Source organism: Bufo gargarizans, chromosome 2 (assembly GCF_014858855.1).
Source record: "Bufo gargarizans isolate SCDJY-AF-19 chromosome 2, ASM1485885v1, whole genome shotgun sequence".
NCBI lineage: Eukaryota > Metazoa > Chordata > Amphibia > Anura > Bufonidae > Bufo > Bufo gargarizans.
The window spans coordinates 5,970,219-5,991,091 of NC_058081.1; the positions used below are offsets into that span (position 1 = coordinate 5,970,219).

Genomic DNA, 20,873 nt, shown 5'->3' on the forward strand with positions numbered 1-20,873 from the left:
GTCTTACAAATGAGAGGCTAGCGAAGTACAGGAAGCCGCTGCGATTGATAAAAAATATCAAAACAGATTTTTTTTTATCGCTGCAACGCTTGTAAAGTGATTGCGCAGTGATAAGAAAATAATAATAATTTTGTCACCGCGGCGGAGCGGGCGTGGGTGAACGCACGTGTGGGCGACCGATCAGGCCTGATCGGGCAAACACTGCGCTTTGGGTGGAGGGCGAACTAAGGTGACACTAATACTATTTATAGATCTGACTGTGATTAGTTCTGATCACTTACAGATACTATAAAAGTACCAATGCTGATTAGTGATACCCTAATCAGCGAATTAGTGACTTCGGTGGGCTGGGCGTTAACCGACGCTAACTACCTACCAAAGGGGCCTAAACTAACCTAAAACCTAAACGTCAATACTGGTGAAAAAAAAAAAAGTGACAGTTTACACTGATCACTTTTTTCCCTTTCACTAGTGATTGACAGGGGTGATCAAGGGGTTAATTGAGGTGATGGGGGGTGATCTGGGGCTAAATGTATAGTGTTTTGTGCACTTACAATTATCTGTGCTCTCTGCTGGGACCAACCGACGAAAAGGACCCAACAGAGAGCACAGAAGCCATTTAACGCACTATATTTATAAATATAGTGTGTTAAATGGCTTTTGATTAGATTTTTTAAAAGTCACCAGCCTGCCAGCGATGATCATTGGCTGGCAGGCTGGTGACAAACTTCTGCTGCGACAATTCCCGGCCCGCACTGCGCATGTGCGGGCCGGCTTGTTGCGTCATCTCGCGTCTCGCGAGGAATAACCCGACCACCCGCAGGACGCATCCCTGCGTTAGGCGGTTGGGTAGCGGTTAAACATGTCTACTTTCTTTGTTTCAGTTTTACATAATAAAGCATTTTTGAAAAAAAAAAAATGTTTATGTGTTTCCATTTTCTGAATGCCATATTTCTTTCAGCAGATTGTCTGGTGCAGGGGCTTGTTTTTTGCAGGAAGAGTTGACGATTTTATTGGTACTATTTTTGGGTACATTTGATTTTCTAATCATTCATTATTTCACTTGATTGTGCAAGATGAACCAAAAAGTGGTTGTTTTTGCACAGTTTTTATTTATTTTTACAGCATTCACCTGACGGGTTAGGTCATGTTACATTTTTATAGAGCAGATCGTTACGGACGTGGCAATACCTTATATGTATACTTTTTCTTATTTTTTTAAGTTTTACATAATAATAGCATTTTTAAAAATAGATGTTTTAGTGTCTTCATATTCTGAGAGCCATTTCTTTTTTCTTTTTTGACCGACTGTCTTAGTTAGGGTCAAATTTTTTTGCAGGATACAGTGACAGTTTGATTGATACTATTTTGGGGGGCATACACCTTTTTGATCGCTTGGTCTTACACTTTATGTGATGCTAGGTAACAAAAAATGTTTTTTTAGTACTGTTTTTATTATTCTATTTTTTTATAGCGTTCACCTGAGGGGGTAGGTCATGTGATATTTTTAAAGAGCTGTTTTTTTACAGATGCTTTGATACCTAATATGTCTACTTTTTTATTTTTTTCACTTTAACACAATAATAGCAGTTTTGAAGAAGAAGAAAAAAAAACATATTTTATTGTCTCCATTGTCTGAAAGTCATATATATATTTTTTTTTTAGGCTATCATTTTTTGCGGGATGAGGTGACTGTTTTATTAATACTATTTTGGGGGGCATACGCCTTTTTGATAGCTTGGTGTTACAATTTTTGTGATGTAAGCTGACCAAAAATTGCTTTATTTTACACAGTTTTTATTTTTTATGGTGTTTATCGGACAGGGTGGATCATGTGATATATTTAAAGAGCCGGTCGTTACGGATGCGTAATTTTTTTTAAATTTTTTTTTTTTTTACACTTTTCGTCCCCCATAAGGTCATACAAGACCTTTTGGGGACATTTTTTTTTTCACCATTGAGGGGAAATACACCACCAAGAGAGGCTGTACAGCGGTATACTGCGCTGTACAGCCTTAGTGCAGAGCTGATCGAGGTCTGTAGAAGACCCTATAGCTCCTGCAATCTCCCGGCCCTGGCGGTCACACCGGGCAGGGACAGGAAGCGCATAGCTGTGTATACAGCTATCTAGAAGGCAGGGACACACTGGCGGATCCAGGGAGAGGGGGCAACAGGGCAATTGCCCCCCAAGAGCTGGCGGCTCGGCCCTGGTGAAAAGTAGGGGATGATGCCATGGCAGGCCGGAGGACAGCGATACAGATGGCTTTGCTGCGGTGGCGCAGGGGAGGGAGAAGGGTGTCCTTTCCCTGTGTCTCTTATAGGCTGCCGGCACTAGGTCGACAGCCTCTCAGAGGCCGATGCAGGCAGCGCAATGACGTCATCGCGCCGTCTGAGCCGTACAGCGCGGGACACAGGCCTAGGCCGGACGAGGCCTGCATTGCATCGCTGACATGGAGTTAAGTATAAGTATTATTATTTTTTTATATGTACAATTGCAATACTTTTGCTGGCACATGATGGGGGGGCTCTTGCTACTAGCACATGATGGGGGGCATCTTGTTACTGGGAACGATTGGGGCCCTGATAGAGACCATCAGGAAACCAAACCACTATTCTCACAATCGATCGTCAGATCAAATCAATATCCTTTTAGGGGTTCTATCTACATATAAAATAATACATTTTATTTCAATTCTTTAAAACATCCCAACAAAACTAGTAGATTAAAACTATCGGGTTTTCATCCAATCTTAATGAAAAATTATGGTTTGGTCTGAAGGTCTGAAAGGAGAAGATGAGGATGAGGGAAGGAACATCTACATCAAAGGAGACGTCACTGGATGTAAGAGGTATGTGTAAACAAACTGAAAAGAAAAGGAAAGTGACCAAACTGAGATCTGTGGAGACCTTTAAGAGGACCTTTCATGGGTCCGAACATTGTAAGATAACTATCTGGCCATGTAGAGTGGCGCCCAGGGATCTCACTGCACTTACTATTATCCCTGGGCGCCTCTCCGTTCGCCCGCTGTGGACCTGTTACCTTCTCCTGCGCCCTATGGTAATTGTTGTTGACAGGCTGTGCTGCAGCCATTCAACAACCTTTTTTTTTAAATCTGAACACCGAACACAGATTTTTGAGCCAATGTCTTTGTTCAGATTCAGGGGCCAGGACACCATAATGTTTGGTACGAACCCGAACATTACTGTCCGGGTTCGCTCATCCCTAATTATCATTACTATTAGGCCTCATGCACACGACCGTTGTGTGCATCCGTGGCTGTTGAGCCGTTTTCCGTTTTTTTTCGTGGACCCATTGACTTTCGGAAAATGCACCGTTTTGCAGCCGAGACCGTGATCCGTGTATCCTGTCCGTCAAAAAAATAAGACCTGTCCTATTTTTTTGACGGACAACGGTTCACGGACCCATTCAAGTCAATGGGTCCGTGAAAGAACACGGATGCACACAAGATTGGCATCTGTGTCCGTGATCCGTGGCCGTAGGTTACTTTCATACAGACGGATCCAAAGATCCGTCTGCATAAAAGCTTTTTCAGATCTAAGTTTTCACTTCGTGAAAACTCATTTCCGACAGTATATTCTAACACAGAGGCGTTCCCATGGTGATGGGGACGCTTCTAGTTAGAATACACTACAAACTGTGTACAAGACTGCCCCCTGCTGCGTGCCAGCACCCGATCTCTTACAGGGGGCCGTGATCAGCACAATTAACCCCTTCAGGTGCGGCACCTGAAGGGGTTAATTGTAATATCATATCCCCCTGCAAGAGATCAGGGCTGCCAGGCAGCAGGGGGCAGACCCCTCCCCCCTCTCCAGTTTGAATATCATTGGTGGCCAGTGCGGCCCCCCCCCTCCCTCCCTCTATTGTAATAATTCATTGGTGGCACAGTGTGCGCCCCCCCCGCCCCCCCCTTCCTCCCTGTATTGTAATAATTCGTTGGTGGCACAGTGTGCGCCCCCCATCGGCCCCCCTTCCTCCCTGTATTGTAATAATTATTTGTTGGTGGCACAATGCGCCGCACAGACCTGTCACTTACCAGTAGGAGGAGCTCCCTGCCGGACACAGACATCGCAGCTCCCAGATAAGTATGAATCTTTTACTATTGTACTATTGCTAAGTAACCATGGCAACCAGGGCTGCAGTAGCGTCCTGGTTGCCATGGTTACCGATCGGAGCCCCAGCGATTAAACTGGGACTCCGATCGGAACTCCGCTGCCACCAATGATCGGGGGGGGGGCGGTCGATGGGGGGCGCACACTGGCCACCACCAATGTTGTTAATGCTATAGAGGGAGGGGGGGCCGATGGGGGGCGCACACTGTGCCACCAACAAATAATTATTACAATACAGGGAGGAAGGGGGGGGGGCCGATGGGGGGCGCACACTGTGCCACCAACGAATAATTATTACAATACAGGGAGGAAGGGGGGGGGCGAAGGGGGGGCGCACACTGTGCCACCAACAAATTATTACAATAGAGGGGGGGGCCGCACTGGCCACCAATGATATTCAAACTGGGGGGGGGTCTGCCCCCTGCTGCCTGGCAGCCCTGATCTCTTACAGGGGGATATGATAGTACAATTAACCCCTTCAGGTGTGCTGATCACGGCCCCCTGTAAGAGATCGGGTGCTGCCAGGCAGAAGGGGGCAGTCATGTACACAGTTCTTTTAGTATATTCTAACCTGAAGCGTCCCCATCACCAAGGGAACGCCTCTGTGTTAGAATATACTGTCGGAAATGAGTTTTCACGATGTAACTCATATCCGACAGTATATTCTAACATAGAGGCGTTCCCATGGTGATGGGGACGCTTCAAGTTAAAATATACCATCGGATTGGAGAAAACTCCGATCAGATGGTATAAAAGGGACTCCTGACTTTACATTGAAAGTCAATGGGGACGGATCCGTTTGAAATGGCACCATATTGTGTCAACGTCAAACGGATCCGTCCCCATTGACTTGCATTGTAATTCAGGACGGATCCGTTTGGCTCCGCACGGCCCGGCGGACACCAAAACGACTTTTTTTTCATGTCCGTGGATCCTCCAAAAATCAAGGAAGACCCACGGACGAAAAAACGGTCACGGATCACTGACCTACGGACCCCGTTTTTGCGGACCGTGAAAGAATACTGTCGTGTGCATGAGGCCTTACAGAATTCTCTACAATATTATTTTTGAATATTAGTTTTCAAACTTATTAAATTGGAGCACATATAAACTAATGTAAGGTTATGTCTAGTTAAACAAAATTATTTTTTTACATTTATACACTGGAGACACTCAGGAAGCCTCTATGGAATCTCCTGATATAGATCCTTCCACACATTAAGGTATAAAATGGCCGTGTTATGATGTCTTGTACAATTATTTGACTACTTCACTGACTGACTGCACCACTGTGTGTAAGATTCTTTTTTTAATTCTTTAATTCTAGTTTAAATATTTTGGATTAAATATAAGTCTTTATTATCCACAAATATGGACATTCTACACAGCACAGATAAAGGCCAGGTGAGAATTTATTTATTTTCAAATCTTATCACAAGAAATCGTCTACCTGAAAAAAATTCTTGGTCCATCAATAATGATGTTTGCAGTGAATTTACTATAATAATTAACTACAATAGATTGGTGATGATCTACTCACTGCAGAAATATTGGTTTAAAATGGACATTGAGTGACTCATTCATCTTGTGCTATAACTGATATTTTTTGTGGATTTGACAAATATACTGAGAATGTAGAGTTAGGCTATGTCCAGTTTTGAATTTCCAGCTTAGCCTATCCTCAGCTCGGTTGATTTTTTTTCATTAGTTTGCTTCCTTTTGTTTAAAGGGGTTGTCACGCTTCATGGAATTTATCAGGTACACAAATACAAGGCACTTACTTATGTATTGTGATTGTCTATAAAAAAAAATCTCAATTTCAGATTTTTTTAAGCATATAGGGGCTCATTTCGCAAGACTGGCGTTTTCCACTCCTGTCTTAAGTCTCTCTGTACTGCTTTAGGAAGGAAAGTTATGTGGAGGCACAGGCCTCTGCATTACTTAGGCACTTCCTCCAGCAGGCCATGTGACAGACTTAAAGGAGTTAAACTCTGAACCTGAACGTATCACCATTTACACCAGGCAGCCCTTTCATGCTCCAATGTTCTCCTTTGACCTATGCTGTATCGCCCAGTACAAGGGCTGTTTGTTTATATTTTTTGCACTGCTAGGTGGAGGCTTCTGCCTAGCAGTGTTCCCAGTGATGTTACCGGCACTGATCGGTGGGCTTTAGTGCAGCCGTAGCCGCTTTACAGGCTAGGGCAATGCTAAAGCCTGCCCATGCTCATGTCAGAGAGACTGCCTGGGTGAAAATAGGGATATGTCCCGGTTTACCTCTGAACCTGGACAACCCTTAAATCTACTCCAGCTCTGGTGTAGAAAATGATAAATAAGCTGGGTCTGCATCTTCTCATGTCGGAAAAGTGGTGTAAGTGTTAAAAAGTAGCTGATTTTGTCTCAAAATAGTGTGCGACAAACTCTCCAACTGATCAACGCCACAAACATTAATAAGTGAGCTTCAACTTTTTAATGCCAATTCATCAAAAAGAGAGGGAGGATTACGTGAAGAGACAGAAGGATTGAAGCAAGCCTAAATCCACAGTGGTTGAGTTCCTTCAAATGCTGTGTACAAGTGTACCTAGAAGAACTGATAATGATGAAGGCTAGTGTTGAGCGAATCTAAGCTAAATGGATTGACATTTATCTGAATTTCAGGTAAAATTAGATTTGCCACCCAACTCAAATTTCCTGGCACTTCATAGTAACTTATACATTTTTCATGAATCGGCGGTAAAAAACAAAAAAAATACCTACTCACCATCCATTTGCTCACAGAGAGGCCATCACGGCTATATTGATTGAAGAAAACATGCTAAATCTCTCACTTGCTGATGTGTGATATCACCATGTCATCACTCTGGCCAGGCGCAGTGACGTCATTGCGTTAGTGCGCACAAGATTTGGCGTGGTTTCTTCAATCAAGATGGTCGCGAGCAAATGGATGAGGTGAGTATTTGTTTGTTTTTAACCCATGATTAACCCCTAAAAGGCCTCAATGTGACTGTCAGATGCAGCCATCAGCGTTGAACGCAGCATCTGAGGGGTTCAATAATGGTGGGCAGCACAATTGCCGTTCCCCGTCATTGTTCCCGTTACATACTATGGAATGCAATATGTGATGAAGTAATTCAAACAGAATGGTCTGTCAATGCAAAGTTTGAACCACGATGTTGGAATTCCACCTTGCATATGCCAGAGAGTCCCTTTGAGCAGCAAAAAGCAATGGATGATTTTGTCATTCACCAGACCACCTCTGCAGGGAGTATGTGTTGTTCCGACGTCAGGCAGTGGCAAATTATCAGAGATGCGTACCATGTACTGTACTTAGGCCCTTCAAAGAGGCCACCAGGTATGTCAGAACAGCCAACAGCAGTATCAATAATGTCATCCCCCTGCTATTTACCTTAGAGAAGATGCTCATGCTGTTGCAACAAGGGACAAAAAACAGCTTACACATCTTGCTGACTACACTGTATCTGATAAGGACCCACACGTAGTAAGTGCTATGGAGGAGAATGTGGAAGATGAGGAGCTGCCACTGGAGGAGGAGCAAGCAAAGAAAGGGGATTTGCTTGTTTAGGAGGATGAGGCTCATGATGCTAATAATGATAATACTGGCCATGATGACCAAACATTTTAATGGGGGTGGAGCTGGAAAGAGCTGGGTCCTCGGGAATGCTTTCTTGCCTCTGTTTTGACAAGCAAATCAGTGAAGGACGGCAGCAGGCGAGCGTCCGTCACTCACTGCGCCTAATACTAAAATGGACGGTGCAGGCGCAGGATTTGCGGGGCACAGAGGAGACCGAGGATGTCAATCACCTTTACAAAGGCGTGCCAAACAGTGAGAGGACGGAGCTTCTAGGTGGTGCAGCAATGCCCCGCTAGCACCTAGAGGCTTATTTGCATATTATAAAAGTCATTATTTAGCGCGAATGGTGGCAGGCAGGGAGATATAAGTCATACAGTTATGTTCTGCTAACATTAGCACATCGCTAATGTCAGCCAGCCACATAACGATTTTTCTGATGACAGAAACCCTTTAAACAAACAAATTTGATGGTTACTAGATAGCCATGCTTTTAGACCCTCACTTCCCAAACAAAATTGAGACATGTTTTCTTCCCTCCGAAAGGAAACAATGTGTATGTACTGTAGTTGCCAAAGCTTTCAGCGAGCAGACACCTGCCACCTTTGTAGAATCACCTACCTCCCACTGTCTGTGCTATAACAAGTAACAGAGGTCCCAGCAGCCATTTCAGTATCATCAACATGATGGAGAAATGTTTTAATGTGCCACACCAGGGTGGCAAATGAAGATGTACCACCTCAACACCCAGGTTCAGTTCTTCCTGAACTCTGACCTCATGAACTTCTGGGCAGGCATAATGAAACAGTGGCAGGAGCTGGCCCAATATGCTCTCTTTTGCTCAGCCTTCAGTGTCATCTCAGAGAGGGTTTCAGCATGGCAGGTTCCATGGTGACACCCAAATGGACAAAGTTTTCCTCCACAAGTGTACAAAACATCACTTTTGTCAAAATAAACAAGGCAATGATCCGGGAGGATTTCCACACTCCTCCAGCTAATGCTGATGAATTGATCTGGCCTTGCTAACGGTGCCACATCAAGCCACTGCCGCTATCTACCTGCCTGCCTAATATCATATTCCATACCCTATATTTCTTGCTGCTTTCACAATTGTGCCACTGCCGATAATGTACAATAAAGCACCCGTGAATTTGTCAGCTCAATTTTCTATACATTTTTGATGTTACAGGAGAACAATCACACTGCAGCCAGAAAATTTTTCCTCTTGGGATTTCAAGTCAGTCAAAATTTAAGAATTTTCTTGTTCTGTCTTCACCTGGTGGTTTACAACGGGACAATGTGTGGGAATCTTCTGATCATCATCCTTGTGTCCAACAGCAAGAACCTTCACACTCCAATGTACTTCTTCATCTCACAGTTATCCATCAGTGATATCATTTTGATCACAGATATTGTCCCAAACCTGCTCTACATCCTACTGAATAATGGAGAAACCATCAGTTTTATCAGTTGTATGACTCAGTTTTTTTTCTTCAGTGCCTCAGAAGCATGTGAATGTTTCCTTCTCACAGTGATGTCTTATGACAGATATGTGGCCATCTGTAATCCCCTCCGTTACTCCTCTATCATGACTAATAGATTTTGTTTGAAACTGGTTATTTACTATTGGTCAGCCATTTTCTTTATTGCCGTTTTAGAAACATCTACATTATCAATGCTAAAGTTTTGTGGAAAAAATATAATTGACCATTTCATCTGTGATCTCGTTCCATTGCTAGAAATTGCCTGTTCAGGTACTTACCTTGTTGAATTAGTAGTCTCCATGGTAGGCCCTCCAATACTTTTTATTCCACTCATAATAATAATAGTGTCATATGTTAATATTATAGTCACTATCTTAAGGATGTCATCTAATATCAGTAGACAGAAAACCTTCTCCACCTGTAGCTCCCACCTCATTGTGGTCTCCATATTTTACTGGAGTCTATTTATTGTTTATCTTGTCCCATCAAAAGGACAATCATCGACCAACAGTAAAGTTCTATCTCTGCTATATACTGTGTTCACTCCTTTCATAAACCCCATTATATACAGTTTCAGAAATAAGGACATTATGAAAGCTGTGCAGGAAACATTTTTTTGAAAATTCACTTTGATCATTTGAATACCTTTAAACATTTCCAAAAACAACATTAGAGATCCTTGTTAACACTATTGAAGTTAAGGATTGGAGCTAACTTATTTCGGAGACATCCTATTATCAAAATAACCTTACCTAAATTAAACTACACAGTGGCCTCCACCAAAGCCTACCTATCAGAACACCAACCTCCTCCCATGGGTTACCAAGAAGGAACAGCACACCAAACCAAACCAAACCCTTGAATATTTTCTAGTCCCTCACAGACCCTCATTTTGTCTCTTTGCAGTGTGCCCCAGTCACCATCTTGGAGCAACGCTGCACAGTTCTTGAGTCCAACTTTGTCCAACTAACCTGATCATTCTGGTCAATACCAAGAATGGCCCCTCATAACAAAGATCCAGAACCTGCAGCCAAAATCACCACATCATTCTCTACGGTAAGAGCAGTGAGACCACGGAACTCTCTGCCTGAGGAGGTGGTGATGGTGAGTTCACTAAAAGAGTTCAAGAGGGGCTTGCACATATTTCTGGAGTGTAATAATATTACAGGGTATATTTACTAGAGAGGGGTTGTTGATCCAGGGAGTTATTCTGATGCCTGATTGGAGTCGGGAAGGAATTTTTTTACCCTTAAGTGGGGAAAATTGGCTTCTACCTCAGTTTTTTTTAGCCTTTCTCTGGATCAAATTACAGGATAACAGGTCGAACTGGATGGACAAATATCTTTTATCGGCCTTATAAACTATGTTACTATATTACTATGTTATTATGTATCATGCCACAATCTAAAAGTACAGTGTCACAGAGGAAGCTCGTTACCAACCCTGCTAACTTTTCTCCATGGGGGGGGGGTTCACATTGGCGTTTTAATTTCCATTATAGCTTTCTGTTATAACATGCTTATAATGGAAAATAATGAAATTGTGAGACCGAATTAAAAATTCAAAACAGAAACCTTCAGAGGCATTCCGTTTTGATCCGTCATAATAGACTTCTATGGCCAAAAATAACGGTTCTGTTTGGTTTCTGTTATCTTAGATGGAAAAGAAAGTCCTGTCGACAGGACTTTTTTTCTGTCTAAGATAACGGAAACCAGACGGAACCGTTATTTTTGGCAATAGAAGTCTATTATGACGGATCAAAACGGAATGCCTCTGAAGGTTTCTGTTTTGAATTCTGTCTCACAATTCCTAGTACTCCTTAGAGTGAGAAAAAAAAATCCTTCACCCACACAGATAAACACACAGACAAACAGGGTTGGCTACCAAAAAAACTAAATCAAAAAACATTATTTGAGATAAAAAATAAAGAAAAATCCAAGTTTCCTACCGTACATGTTTCCAGTCTGCAACATGTTCTTAGTCATGTCATTCACTTTCAAAACATGTAGGCAACCTAGATTTTTTATTTACTGTGCATCCCAAATAAAGTCATTGGATTTTATTTCCGAGTGCCTTCCACTTTTGCAGCTGAAATAAAATGTATATCTTTCAAAACATCACTCCCACGACTTTCAAGAAGCAAAAAGTGTTGAAAACCTTCATAGAGGCTTTTTTATCCAAAAAGATTCTAAACTGGTAATACCATTGGTTTCTGCATCATCTGCCTCCCTGTCCATGCACTCAATGATGTGAGCGCTCTTCTGGAAGGACCTGATTTGCACCCTCTAGAAACTGGTTCTTAGTAAACTTCTTCTCTTCTTAAAATCTCTGCACTAACTCCATAGGAATTTTCCGTCAGTGCCAAGAGTGCTAAAACAAGACGAAGATCAGGGAGACTGACCCCTTATTTATCCTTTAACATTAAAGGGGTATTTCCATCTCAGAAAATGGGGGCATATCGCTAAGATATACCCCCATTGTCTGATAGGTGCGGGTCCCAGACCTACAACTAGAATGGAGCGGGGAGAGCTGTGGCTGGAGGACCCCGCATTTCCTGGGGTCCTTCCACCACCAAGGGCTGCTACCCACTGCCCACCACAAACGGCCCCTGCTCCCATTCATTTCTATGGGGCAGACGGAAATAGCCAAGCCAGCACTTGGCTATTTATAGCGGCCCCATAGAAATTAATGGAGGGCGGCCCCCGCATGCGCAGTGTGCCCTCCGTTCATTTCCCCGCTTCGTTCTTATTATAGGTGCGGCTCCCAGAGGTGGGACCCGCACCAATCAGACAATGGGGACATATCCTAGCAATATGCCCCCATTGTCTGCAATAGAAAAACCCCTTTAACATTAGTCATTACTTGACAATTTCTTCTTAACCTATAGATGGGGTTATCGCAAGTTTAATGTAAAAAAATAAAGACCAAAGTTCATTTAGTCAATGGCAGTTTATACCAACATATAAACCATGCAAAAGCCTTCAACTGTCAGGTGTCCCCACCAGACCACTGACAGAGTGGTCAGACAACGTCACAACTTTCAACTGTATCCACATTCTTAAGACACAGATTCAGTTGTGGATAGAAAGGACAGCCTACCAGAAAATATTCAGTGGCTGTCCCTTTAAGTTTCTGCTACAAGTCGATGCAACGATGCAGCGCGTGATGTCGCTCCATCACCGATGGAGAGACATTATGTGAAGGTGGCTAGACAATCTTTCTTATTGGTTTCCAGTCCTCCATCTGGTTCAAGGCCTGTACGGACACATGGGCGTCCTCCTTTTCTGTGGCGAGGTGTGCTCAGACAACAGCATTGCACTGTGTAAGCACATCCTGCAGCCATAGCACTAACTGAAACTTGCACTTTGATTATCAGACTCAGAATGTCACAGAGCGGCTGACCGAATGTAAGACAGCAGAAATGTAGTAGCCCAGAGCAGGCACTACCATTCCTACACCCTGATACTGTCTCTAATGGCTAACAAATAATGTCATCTGTGTATTTTATTCCAGGTCCTTTGATATTGTGCCTAAATAATATTATGTAACTGTTTGTATTGTATTACATGCACTGTGATTGGTTGTTCAGCAGGTGGCAGTGTATATGTCAGAGTACCTTTAAGGTAGAATGGAACCAACCATTCCATTCTCCCCCATTGGCCTCATGCACACGACCGTAGTTATGGTTCGCACCCGAGCAGCAGTTTTTGCTGCTCGGTGCGGACTCATTCACTTCAATGGGTCCACAAAAGATGCGGACAGCACTCGGAGTGCTGTCCGCATCCGTTGCACCGTTCCGTGGCCCCGAAAAAAAATATAGCATGTACTATTCTTGTCCGTTTTGCGGACAAGAATAGGCATTTCTACAATGAGCCGCCCGTTCCACAAATTGTGGACGGCACACGGGCTGCTTCCGTTTTTTGCGGATCCGCGGTTTGCGGTCCGCAAAAAACGGCACGGTCGTGTGCATGAGGACTTTTTGAACAGAAGTTGTCTAGTCCTGCTTCCTACCAAGGGAAGGGTTGCAGGAAGCTATAGTTAGTTGACAGTGAAATTGAGGGTTAGAGGGAGATGAGAAGCACCCTGACACCTTATAGTTTAAAAAGATCACTTATTGTCTGGATTCAAGTTTATTCAAGTAAAGCTGTTGAACTTTTACCAAGTCTGTTCTCTTACTCCACCAGCTATCACTCTCCCCTTTATTGCTTCGGAGCCTAAACCTGGGGAGCGACGGTATCCAGGTAGGAGAACCACGACAAACCAAACTAATAGGGCTACAATTCCTAAAACATGGGACATGATCGGCCCTGGATGGCGACACATTGCATTACCACAAGAGGGTGGAGTGGAAGCCCATTTGGGCACATTGATGATACACTGGGGGTAGAGCAACATTTGGGGCAGAGTGATAGCATTTAGAGGGGCTGAGTGGGGGCAGATAAATTGGTAGTACATTAGGGCAAAATGAAGGCATATCGAGGGCAGAGTGATGCTATTCAATGGAGAGAGTGAAGATATGTTACCAGCGTGTGAGGGCCTGGCTAACAGCAATCTCGTGGAGGCAGCAATAATTGTTGCATTTTGCCATACAAAATATCTTTGATTAGGGCTCCCAGATATAACTTTTCTTGGGGCTCCAGAAATTCCAAGTTCACCTTTGCCTATAGTACATAACAATCTTAGTCTAACAAAAGTATAACCAACTCTGTACCTCACCAATTCAATGCTCCAACTGAACGGCTATATTTGCATAAAGAGGGTTTCAATTACTTAGATATTGATGACCTATCAAGATAGGTCATCAATATCAGATTTGTGGGGGCCGACACCTCATATCCCAACGGATCGTCTGTTTCTAAGCTAGAAATAAAAAGGTGAATATGGAAGCAGAAGGCTCTGTCCATTGTTTAGTGGCCGTACCAAGTTAGTGGGGTAGATATGGAAGTTGGAGATCAGATGATGGATCAGCAGGAACAGGCAGGTCGCTGGGTTAATGTAGTTAGAGGGAGTAGAAAGGGATCCAAGAAGAAGAAGGCCAATCCTGTTTATGTGCTTCCAAGCAAAATTGCCAATTTGGGAAATGATTCAAGGGTGTCAGTTTCAGAAATTAAAGCCCTAGCAGATACTGTTCTCCCTAACAGCCAGAAGAACAGTCCAGCTAGTAGTTGTGTAGTTGGTAGGGCAAGTAGGCCTAGACAGTAAGTGGTTATAGGGGATGCTATAACCAGGCAGACGGATAGCATAATTAGTCGCCATGACAAGTCTCCCTGGTGCCAGGGTTTGGCATGTGGTGCAACAGGTGGATAAATTACTGGGAGGGGCTTGGGGTGACCCAGTTATCATAGTTTATGTTGGTACCAATTACAAAATAAATGGTAGGTGGAAGGTCCTTAAGAATAATTTTAAAGAACTACTGTAAACTCCAAGCTGAAGGGAAGGACCTCCAAGGTAGTGTTCTCTGGAATACTGCCTGTGCCATGTGCTACACTGGGCTGTCAGCGGGAGCTTAGGGAGTTAAATGCATGGCTTAAGTTTTGATACATAGCAGAAGGATTAGGGTTCCTAGACCACTGGTCTGAATTTTCACTGGGGTTCAAACTGTTTCCTGCAGATAATTTGCACCTCAATGGAAGATTATAGACCATTTACTTAACATCCATAGTGGGAAAAATGTTTGAGGGCCTTCTACGGGACTACATGCAGGATTATATAACAGTAAATAATATAGAAAGTGAAAGGATAGGTCATCAATATCAGATCAGCGGGGGTCCAAAACCTGGCACCCCTGCTGATCAGCTGTATGAAGGGAAGGCGCCCACTGTGCACATGTGCCGTCTCCCTTCCCTCTTCCTTCTCGGCAGTGACATAGCACCAGCGAGCAGGAAGAGAGAAGGGAGGTGGCACACGCTCACTGCGTACGACTTCCCTTTATACAACTGATAGACCGGGGTGCCGGGTGTCGGACCCCACCAATCTGATATTGATGACTAAGGATGAGTGGATGTTCAGGTTCAATGGGTTTGGCTGAACTTTGTTTAAAAGTTCGGTTCGGGTCCCGATCTTGACCCAAACTTGACCCTGAACCTCGATCTCCATTGAAGTATATAGGGACACAAACTTTGGGGCTGTAAAAAAGTCATAGAAAGGGATAGAGGGCGGCAAAAGGAGCCAAAATGGGTGTAAGAGCTGGACAGTTGCCCTGCAATAAAATGTGGATAGGGAAATTACTTAAAATAACATAAAATACATAAAAATGAAAGGTCCGAGTGGAGGAGGAGGACGTGGCGGTGTAGGTGGAAGAGGCTGAGGCGGTAGCCAACATTTTTATTTATTTATTAGTGTTGGGCAAGCACCAAAGTGCTTGTGTGCTCTATCAGCACAATGGAAGTCAATGGGAGAAGCCCAAGCACTCCCTGCTCTGAAGAGGGGAGGGTGTCTAGACTTTAGTTCGGCTTAGCAGTCCCTGCTCAGACTCCATATATAGCTATATCCATATATGGAGTCAGTGCTTTGGGACACTCCAGTGTATTTAACTCCTAATGCAAAACGACATGCATGTACGACGAGGATGCATTGCCAGAATGTATTCTGCTATACATGCATGGCAGGCAAAAACTGAAGCCGCCCGATCACTCCAGGGGCCCGGCAGTCCCTGTAAACAGCGATGTCGTCGGATTAACCCTCTCTATGCCGCAGTCAGCGCTGACCGCGACATAGAAGTGGTTTGCGGCGGGTGAAGGAGCGCATCTGGTCCCTGCGCTGCTGTGGCGGGGACCCGATGCGTGACGAGGCAGCCTAATGCCATGCCTTGCACTGCATCGGGACCTGCCTTCTATGGGTGCCGTGGAGATCCAGCCTCAGGCTGGGTCTCATAGGCAACCTGTTAGTGTATGACTCAGTGTCATACACTAACAGATGTATTGTAATGCATTGCAGAGGGGATCAGACCCCCAAAAGTTGAAGTCCCAGAGTGGGACAGAAATAAAGTTTAAAAAAAAGTAAAATAAAAAAAATAAAGTTTTAAGTTAAAAAAAGAGAAAAAAAATGTCCCTTTCCCCTGATTTTATAAGAAAAAATAAGAAAATAAAAGAAAACACACTTATTAGGTATCACCGCGTCCATAACGACCGGCTCTATAAATATATCACATGATCCACCCTGACTGATAGACACCATAAAAAAAATAAAAATAAAAACTGTCTTAAAAAGCCATTTTTGTTACCTTACATCACTAAAAGTGCAACACCAAGCGATCAAAAAGGTGTATGCCCCCAAAATAGTTCCATCCCGCAAAAAATGAGCCCCTACATACGACAATCGCCCAAAAAATATATATATATGTCTCTCTTTTGTTTCATAAATGCTTATATTGTGTTGAATGAAAAAATATTTAAAAAAGGATACATATTAGGTATCGCTGCATCCGTAACAACCTGTTCTATAAAAATACCACGTGACCTAACCCCTCAGATGAACACCATAAAAAAAAAGTTGTCAAAAAAGCAATTTTTTTATCGCCTTACATCACAAAAGGTGTAATAATAAGCGATCAAAAAGTCATACGCACCCCAAAATTGTACCAATAATACCGTCATCTCATCCCTCAAAAATGATACCCTACCTAAGAGAATCGCCCAAAAAAAAAATAATATATTAAACTATGGCTCTCAGACTATGGAGACACTAAAACATGATTTATTTATTTATTTTTGTTTCAAAAATGATATTAGTGTATGAAACTTAAATAAATTTAAAAAGTATACATATAAGGGTACTTTCACACTTGCGGCAGGACATAAAATTTTCCATTCGCAAACGGCGAGCGCAAATGTTTGCGAACGGGCGAACCGGGCGAACCACCATTGACTTCAATAGGCAGGCGAATTTTAAAACCCACAGGGACCCTTTCTAGCCACAGTAGTGATGGAAAAGTTGTTACAAGGATCCATGGCAAAACTCCTATGGTAAATTACATAGTTGACGCAGAGTTGGGTTTTAATCCATAAAGGGCATAAATCACCTAACAATCCTATTATTTTTTTTGAACAACGTGGTTTAAAACATCCAGTGTGTGTATACGTTCAGGTATGATGTTGTATCGATCAGGTAGTGTAAGGGTTACGCCCGCTTCACAGACATTGACAGACCAAACTCCCCTTTTAATGCACTGCAAACAACCGCCAACAGTCCATTTGCCCAACCGAAAAAACTCCCCATTTGCACAAGGTTGGATACCAAGCTAGCCATGTCCCGTTGATGTCATTGAAGGTTTTTTCCTCCACCCAGCCACGTACAACACCAAGAGTCCCCGAAAAGTGAATTGAATTGATTTTTCAAATGTGGAGATGGTTAAAAAAACGCTGGCTCCCTCCCCTTTGTTTGAATCCACGGTCACTGCGTCTGCGCCGTGCAATTTACTGTCACACCCGATATGAGTGGTATTTTCTGTAGTTCTCTTCTCATCAGTTTAATCCCTGTTACGTCCCATATCAGGGATTGCCTTTTGTGAAAAATAATTTAGGCCGGGTACCTTCGACTGCCTTCACAGTGACAGACCAAACTCTGATACATCAAACTGAATTGATTTTAGGAAGCGGGAGATGGAAAAAGCAGCTTGGTCGGTCCTCTTACTCCCAAGTTGGGGCACTGCGTGTGCACGGAGCAATGTGCTGTGACACCCTATATGAGTGGTGTCTTAACTAGTTCTATTTCTATCAGTTTAGTCCCTGTTACGTCCCCTATCCGGGGACGTGTGTCGAATTGATTAACCATTACGACATCCTGAAATAATTTTGTTCTGAGCTTTGTACTTGCTCTGTATTGGAATTGATGGGGATTTTTTAAATTGTCTGCATTATTTCTAATAAACTATTAAGAGACTTTATTATGATTTTTTTTATTTTATGTATTAAAAACCCATACAACTTAACAAAAAAAAAAGAAAATTAATGTTTTTTTCTTTGAAAAAATTATCCAGCCGATTGCTTTTGGTCTGATCATAATGAAGCAACGGCCTTATCATCTGGGGTGTGGCAAAATTGCCAACACACTCATAGAGGTGATGATTGCTTCATTGTGATACGCAAGCCCCTTCACCACAACAAGGTACCGATCACGAAGGGGAATTGACACATGTATGTGCCTTTTTTTTGGTTTTGTTTTTGCAGCCACAGTGCAGCACCAGAGGCCAGATAGATTAGGCATGTACACATGCCTGAAAAATTAGGTATTGTTGCAGCCGCAAAGGCAGAAAGGTGACTAAAATATTGCGGCTTGAACCCTAGTTGGTGGCGGAGAATTCACGAAAGTTATCCGGTATGCAGACATTAAATACAGCAGCGTGGGGACCATTTTGAGGCCAAGGCATGTCATCAGGCCTTTTGTTAGTCAAACGTATCCCCCACTGTCAGTCCCTTCGGGATCCATGCCTTATTTATCTTAATGAAGGTGAGGTAATCAACACTTTTTTGACCGAGGCGACTTCTTTTGTCAGTGACAATGCCTCCTGCTGCACTGAAGGTCCTTTCTGACAGGACACTCGAAGCGGGGCAGGCCAGACGTTCTATCGCAAACTGGGACAGCTCAGGCCACAGGTCAAGCCTGCACACCCAGTAGTCAAGGGGTTCATCGCTCCTCAGAGTGTCGATATCTGCACTTAAGGCGAGGTAGTCTGCTACCTGTTGGTCGAGTCGTTCTCTAAGGCTGGATCCCGAAGGGCTGTGGCGATGTGTAGGACTGAAAAAGCTCAGCTTGTCCTCCATCAACAACACATCTGTAAAGCGTCCTGTCCTTGCCGCCGTGGTCGTGGTAGGAGGAGGATTACTTTCACCTCTTCCCCAGTTAGATTCCCGTTGTGCTGTGACATCCCCCTTATAAGCTGTGGAAAGCATATTTTTTAGTTTGGTTTTGAACTGCTGCATCCTTTCTGCCTTTCGGTAATTTGGTAACATTTCTGCCACTTTCTGCTTATACCGGGGGTCTAGTAGCGTGGCCACCCAGTATAGGTCGTTCTTCTTCATCCTTTTTATACGAGGGCCCCTCAACAGACATGACAGCATGAAAGACCCCGTTTGCACAAGGTTGGATGCTGAGTTACTCATTTCCCGTTCCTCCTCCTCACTGATGTCATTGACGGTCTGTTCTTCCCCCCAGCCACGTACAACACCACGGGTCCCAGATAGGTGACAACAACGAGCACCCTGGGATGCCTGCTGTGGTTGGTCTTCCTCCTCCTCAAAGCCACATTCCTCCTCTGACTCCTCTTCCTCATACTCCTCTTGCAGCGTTGCCGCAGGTCCGGCAAGCGATGTTGACAAGGCTGTTTCTGGTGGTGATGGTGACCACAACTCTTCCTCTTCCTCTTCAAGCTCATCTACAGCCTGATCCAGTACTCTTCGCAGGGCACGTTCCAGGAAGAAAACAAATGGGATGAGGTCGCTGATGGTGCCTTCGGTGCGACTGACTAGGTTTGTCACCTCCTCAAAAGGACGCATGAGCCTACAGGTATTGCGCATGAGCGTCCAGTAACGTGGCAAAAAAATTCCCAGCTCCGCAGAGGCTGTTCTAGCACCCCGGTCATACAAATACTTGTTGACGGCTTTTTCTTGTTGGAGCAGGCGGTCGAACATTAGGAGTGTTGAATTCCAACGTGTTGGGCTGTCGCAAATCAAGCGCCTCACTGGCATGTTGTTTCGGCGCTGAATCTCTGAAAAGTGTGCCATGGCCATGTAGGAACGCCTGAAATGGCCACACACCTTCCTGGCCTGCTTGAGGACGTCCTGTAAGCCTGGGTACTTAGACACAAAGCGTTGTACGATGAGATTTAACACATGTGCCATGCACGGCATATGCCGCCAACAAATTGCTTCCATTGTCACACACCACTTTGCCGATCTCCAGTTGGTGCAGGGTCAGCCACTGATCCACCTGTGCGTTCAGGGCGGACAGGAGTGCTGATCCGGTGTGGCTCTCTGCTTTCAGGCAAGTCAACCCCAAGACAGCGTGACACTGATCCGGGATGTGGAATAGCCCCTGGGGAGCTGGGGGGATTCAGTTGATGTGCAGCCAGACGCCGCAGCAGAAGAGGACTCAGCCGAGGAGGTTATGGAAGAGGATGGAGTAGGAGGAGTAGAGGAGGTGGCAGTAGGCCTGCCTGCAAGTCGTGGCGGTGTCACCAACTCCGCTGCAGAGCCACGCATTCCATGCTTGGCAGCCGTCAGCAGGTTGACCCAATGCGCAGTGTAGGTGATATACCTGCCTTGACCGTGCTTTTCAGACCAGGTATCAGTGGTCAGATGGACCCTTGCCCCAACACTGTGCCAGAGATGTCATGACTTCCTTTTCAATCACTGAGTAGAGGTTTGGGATTGCCTTATTAGAAAAAAAAAATTGTCCGGGTACCTTCCACTGTGGTGTCCCAATAGCGACAAATTTTTTGAAGGCCTCAGACTCCACCAGTTGGTATGGTAAAAGCTGGCGGGCTAAGAGTTCCGTCAAGCTAGCTGTCAGACGCCGGGCAAGGGGGTGACTCTGTGAGATTGGCTTCTTACGCTCAAACATTTCCTTTACAGACACCTGACTGTGGGCAGATGAGATGGAACTGCTGAAGGTGAGAGGCGGAGTGGCGGGTGGTTGAGAGGGTGCAAGAAAGACAGCAGTGGTTGACGTGGCTG

General features: G+C 44.2%; 1 protein-coding gene across 1 annotated transcript in view; it reads left to right on the forward strand.

Moving 5' to 3' along the window:
• The first annotated feature begins 10,197 nt into the window (after positions 1–10,197).
• Positions 10,198–20,873, forward strand: part of LOC122929264 (olfactory receptor 1468-like) — a 79,425-nt gene continuing 68,749 nt past the window's right edge. Inside the window, exon 1 of the mRNA XM_044282781.1 lies at positions 10,198–10,257. Coding sequence (XP_044138716.1) covers positions 10,198–10,257 — 60 coding nt within the window. The remainder of the gene's footprint in view (positions 10,258–20,873) is intronic.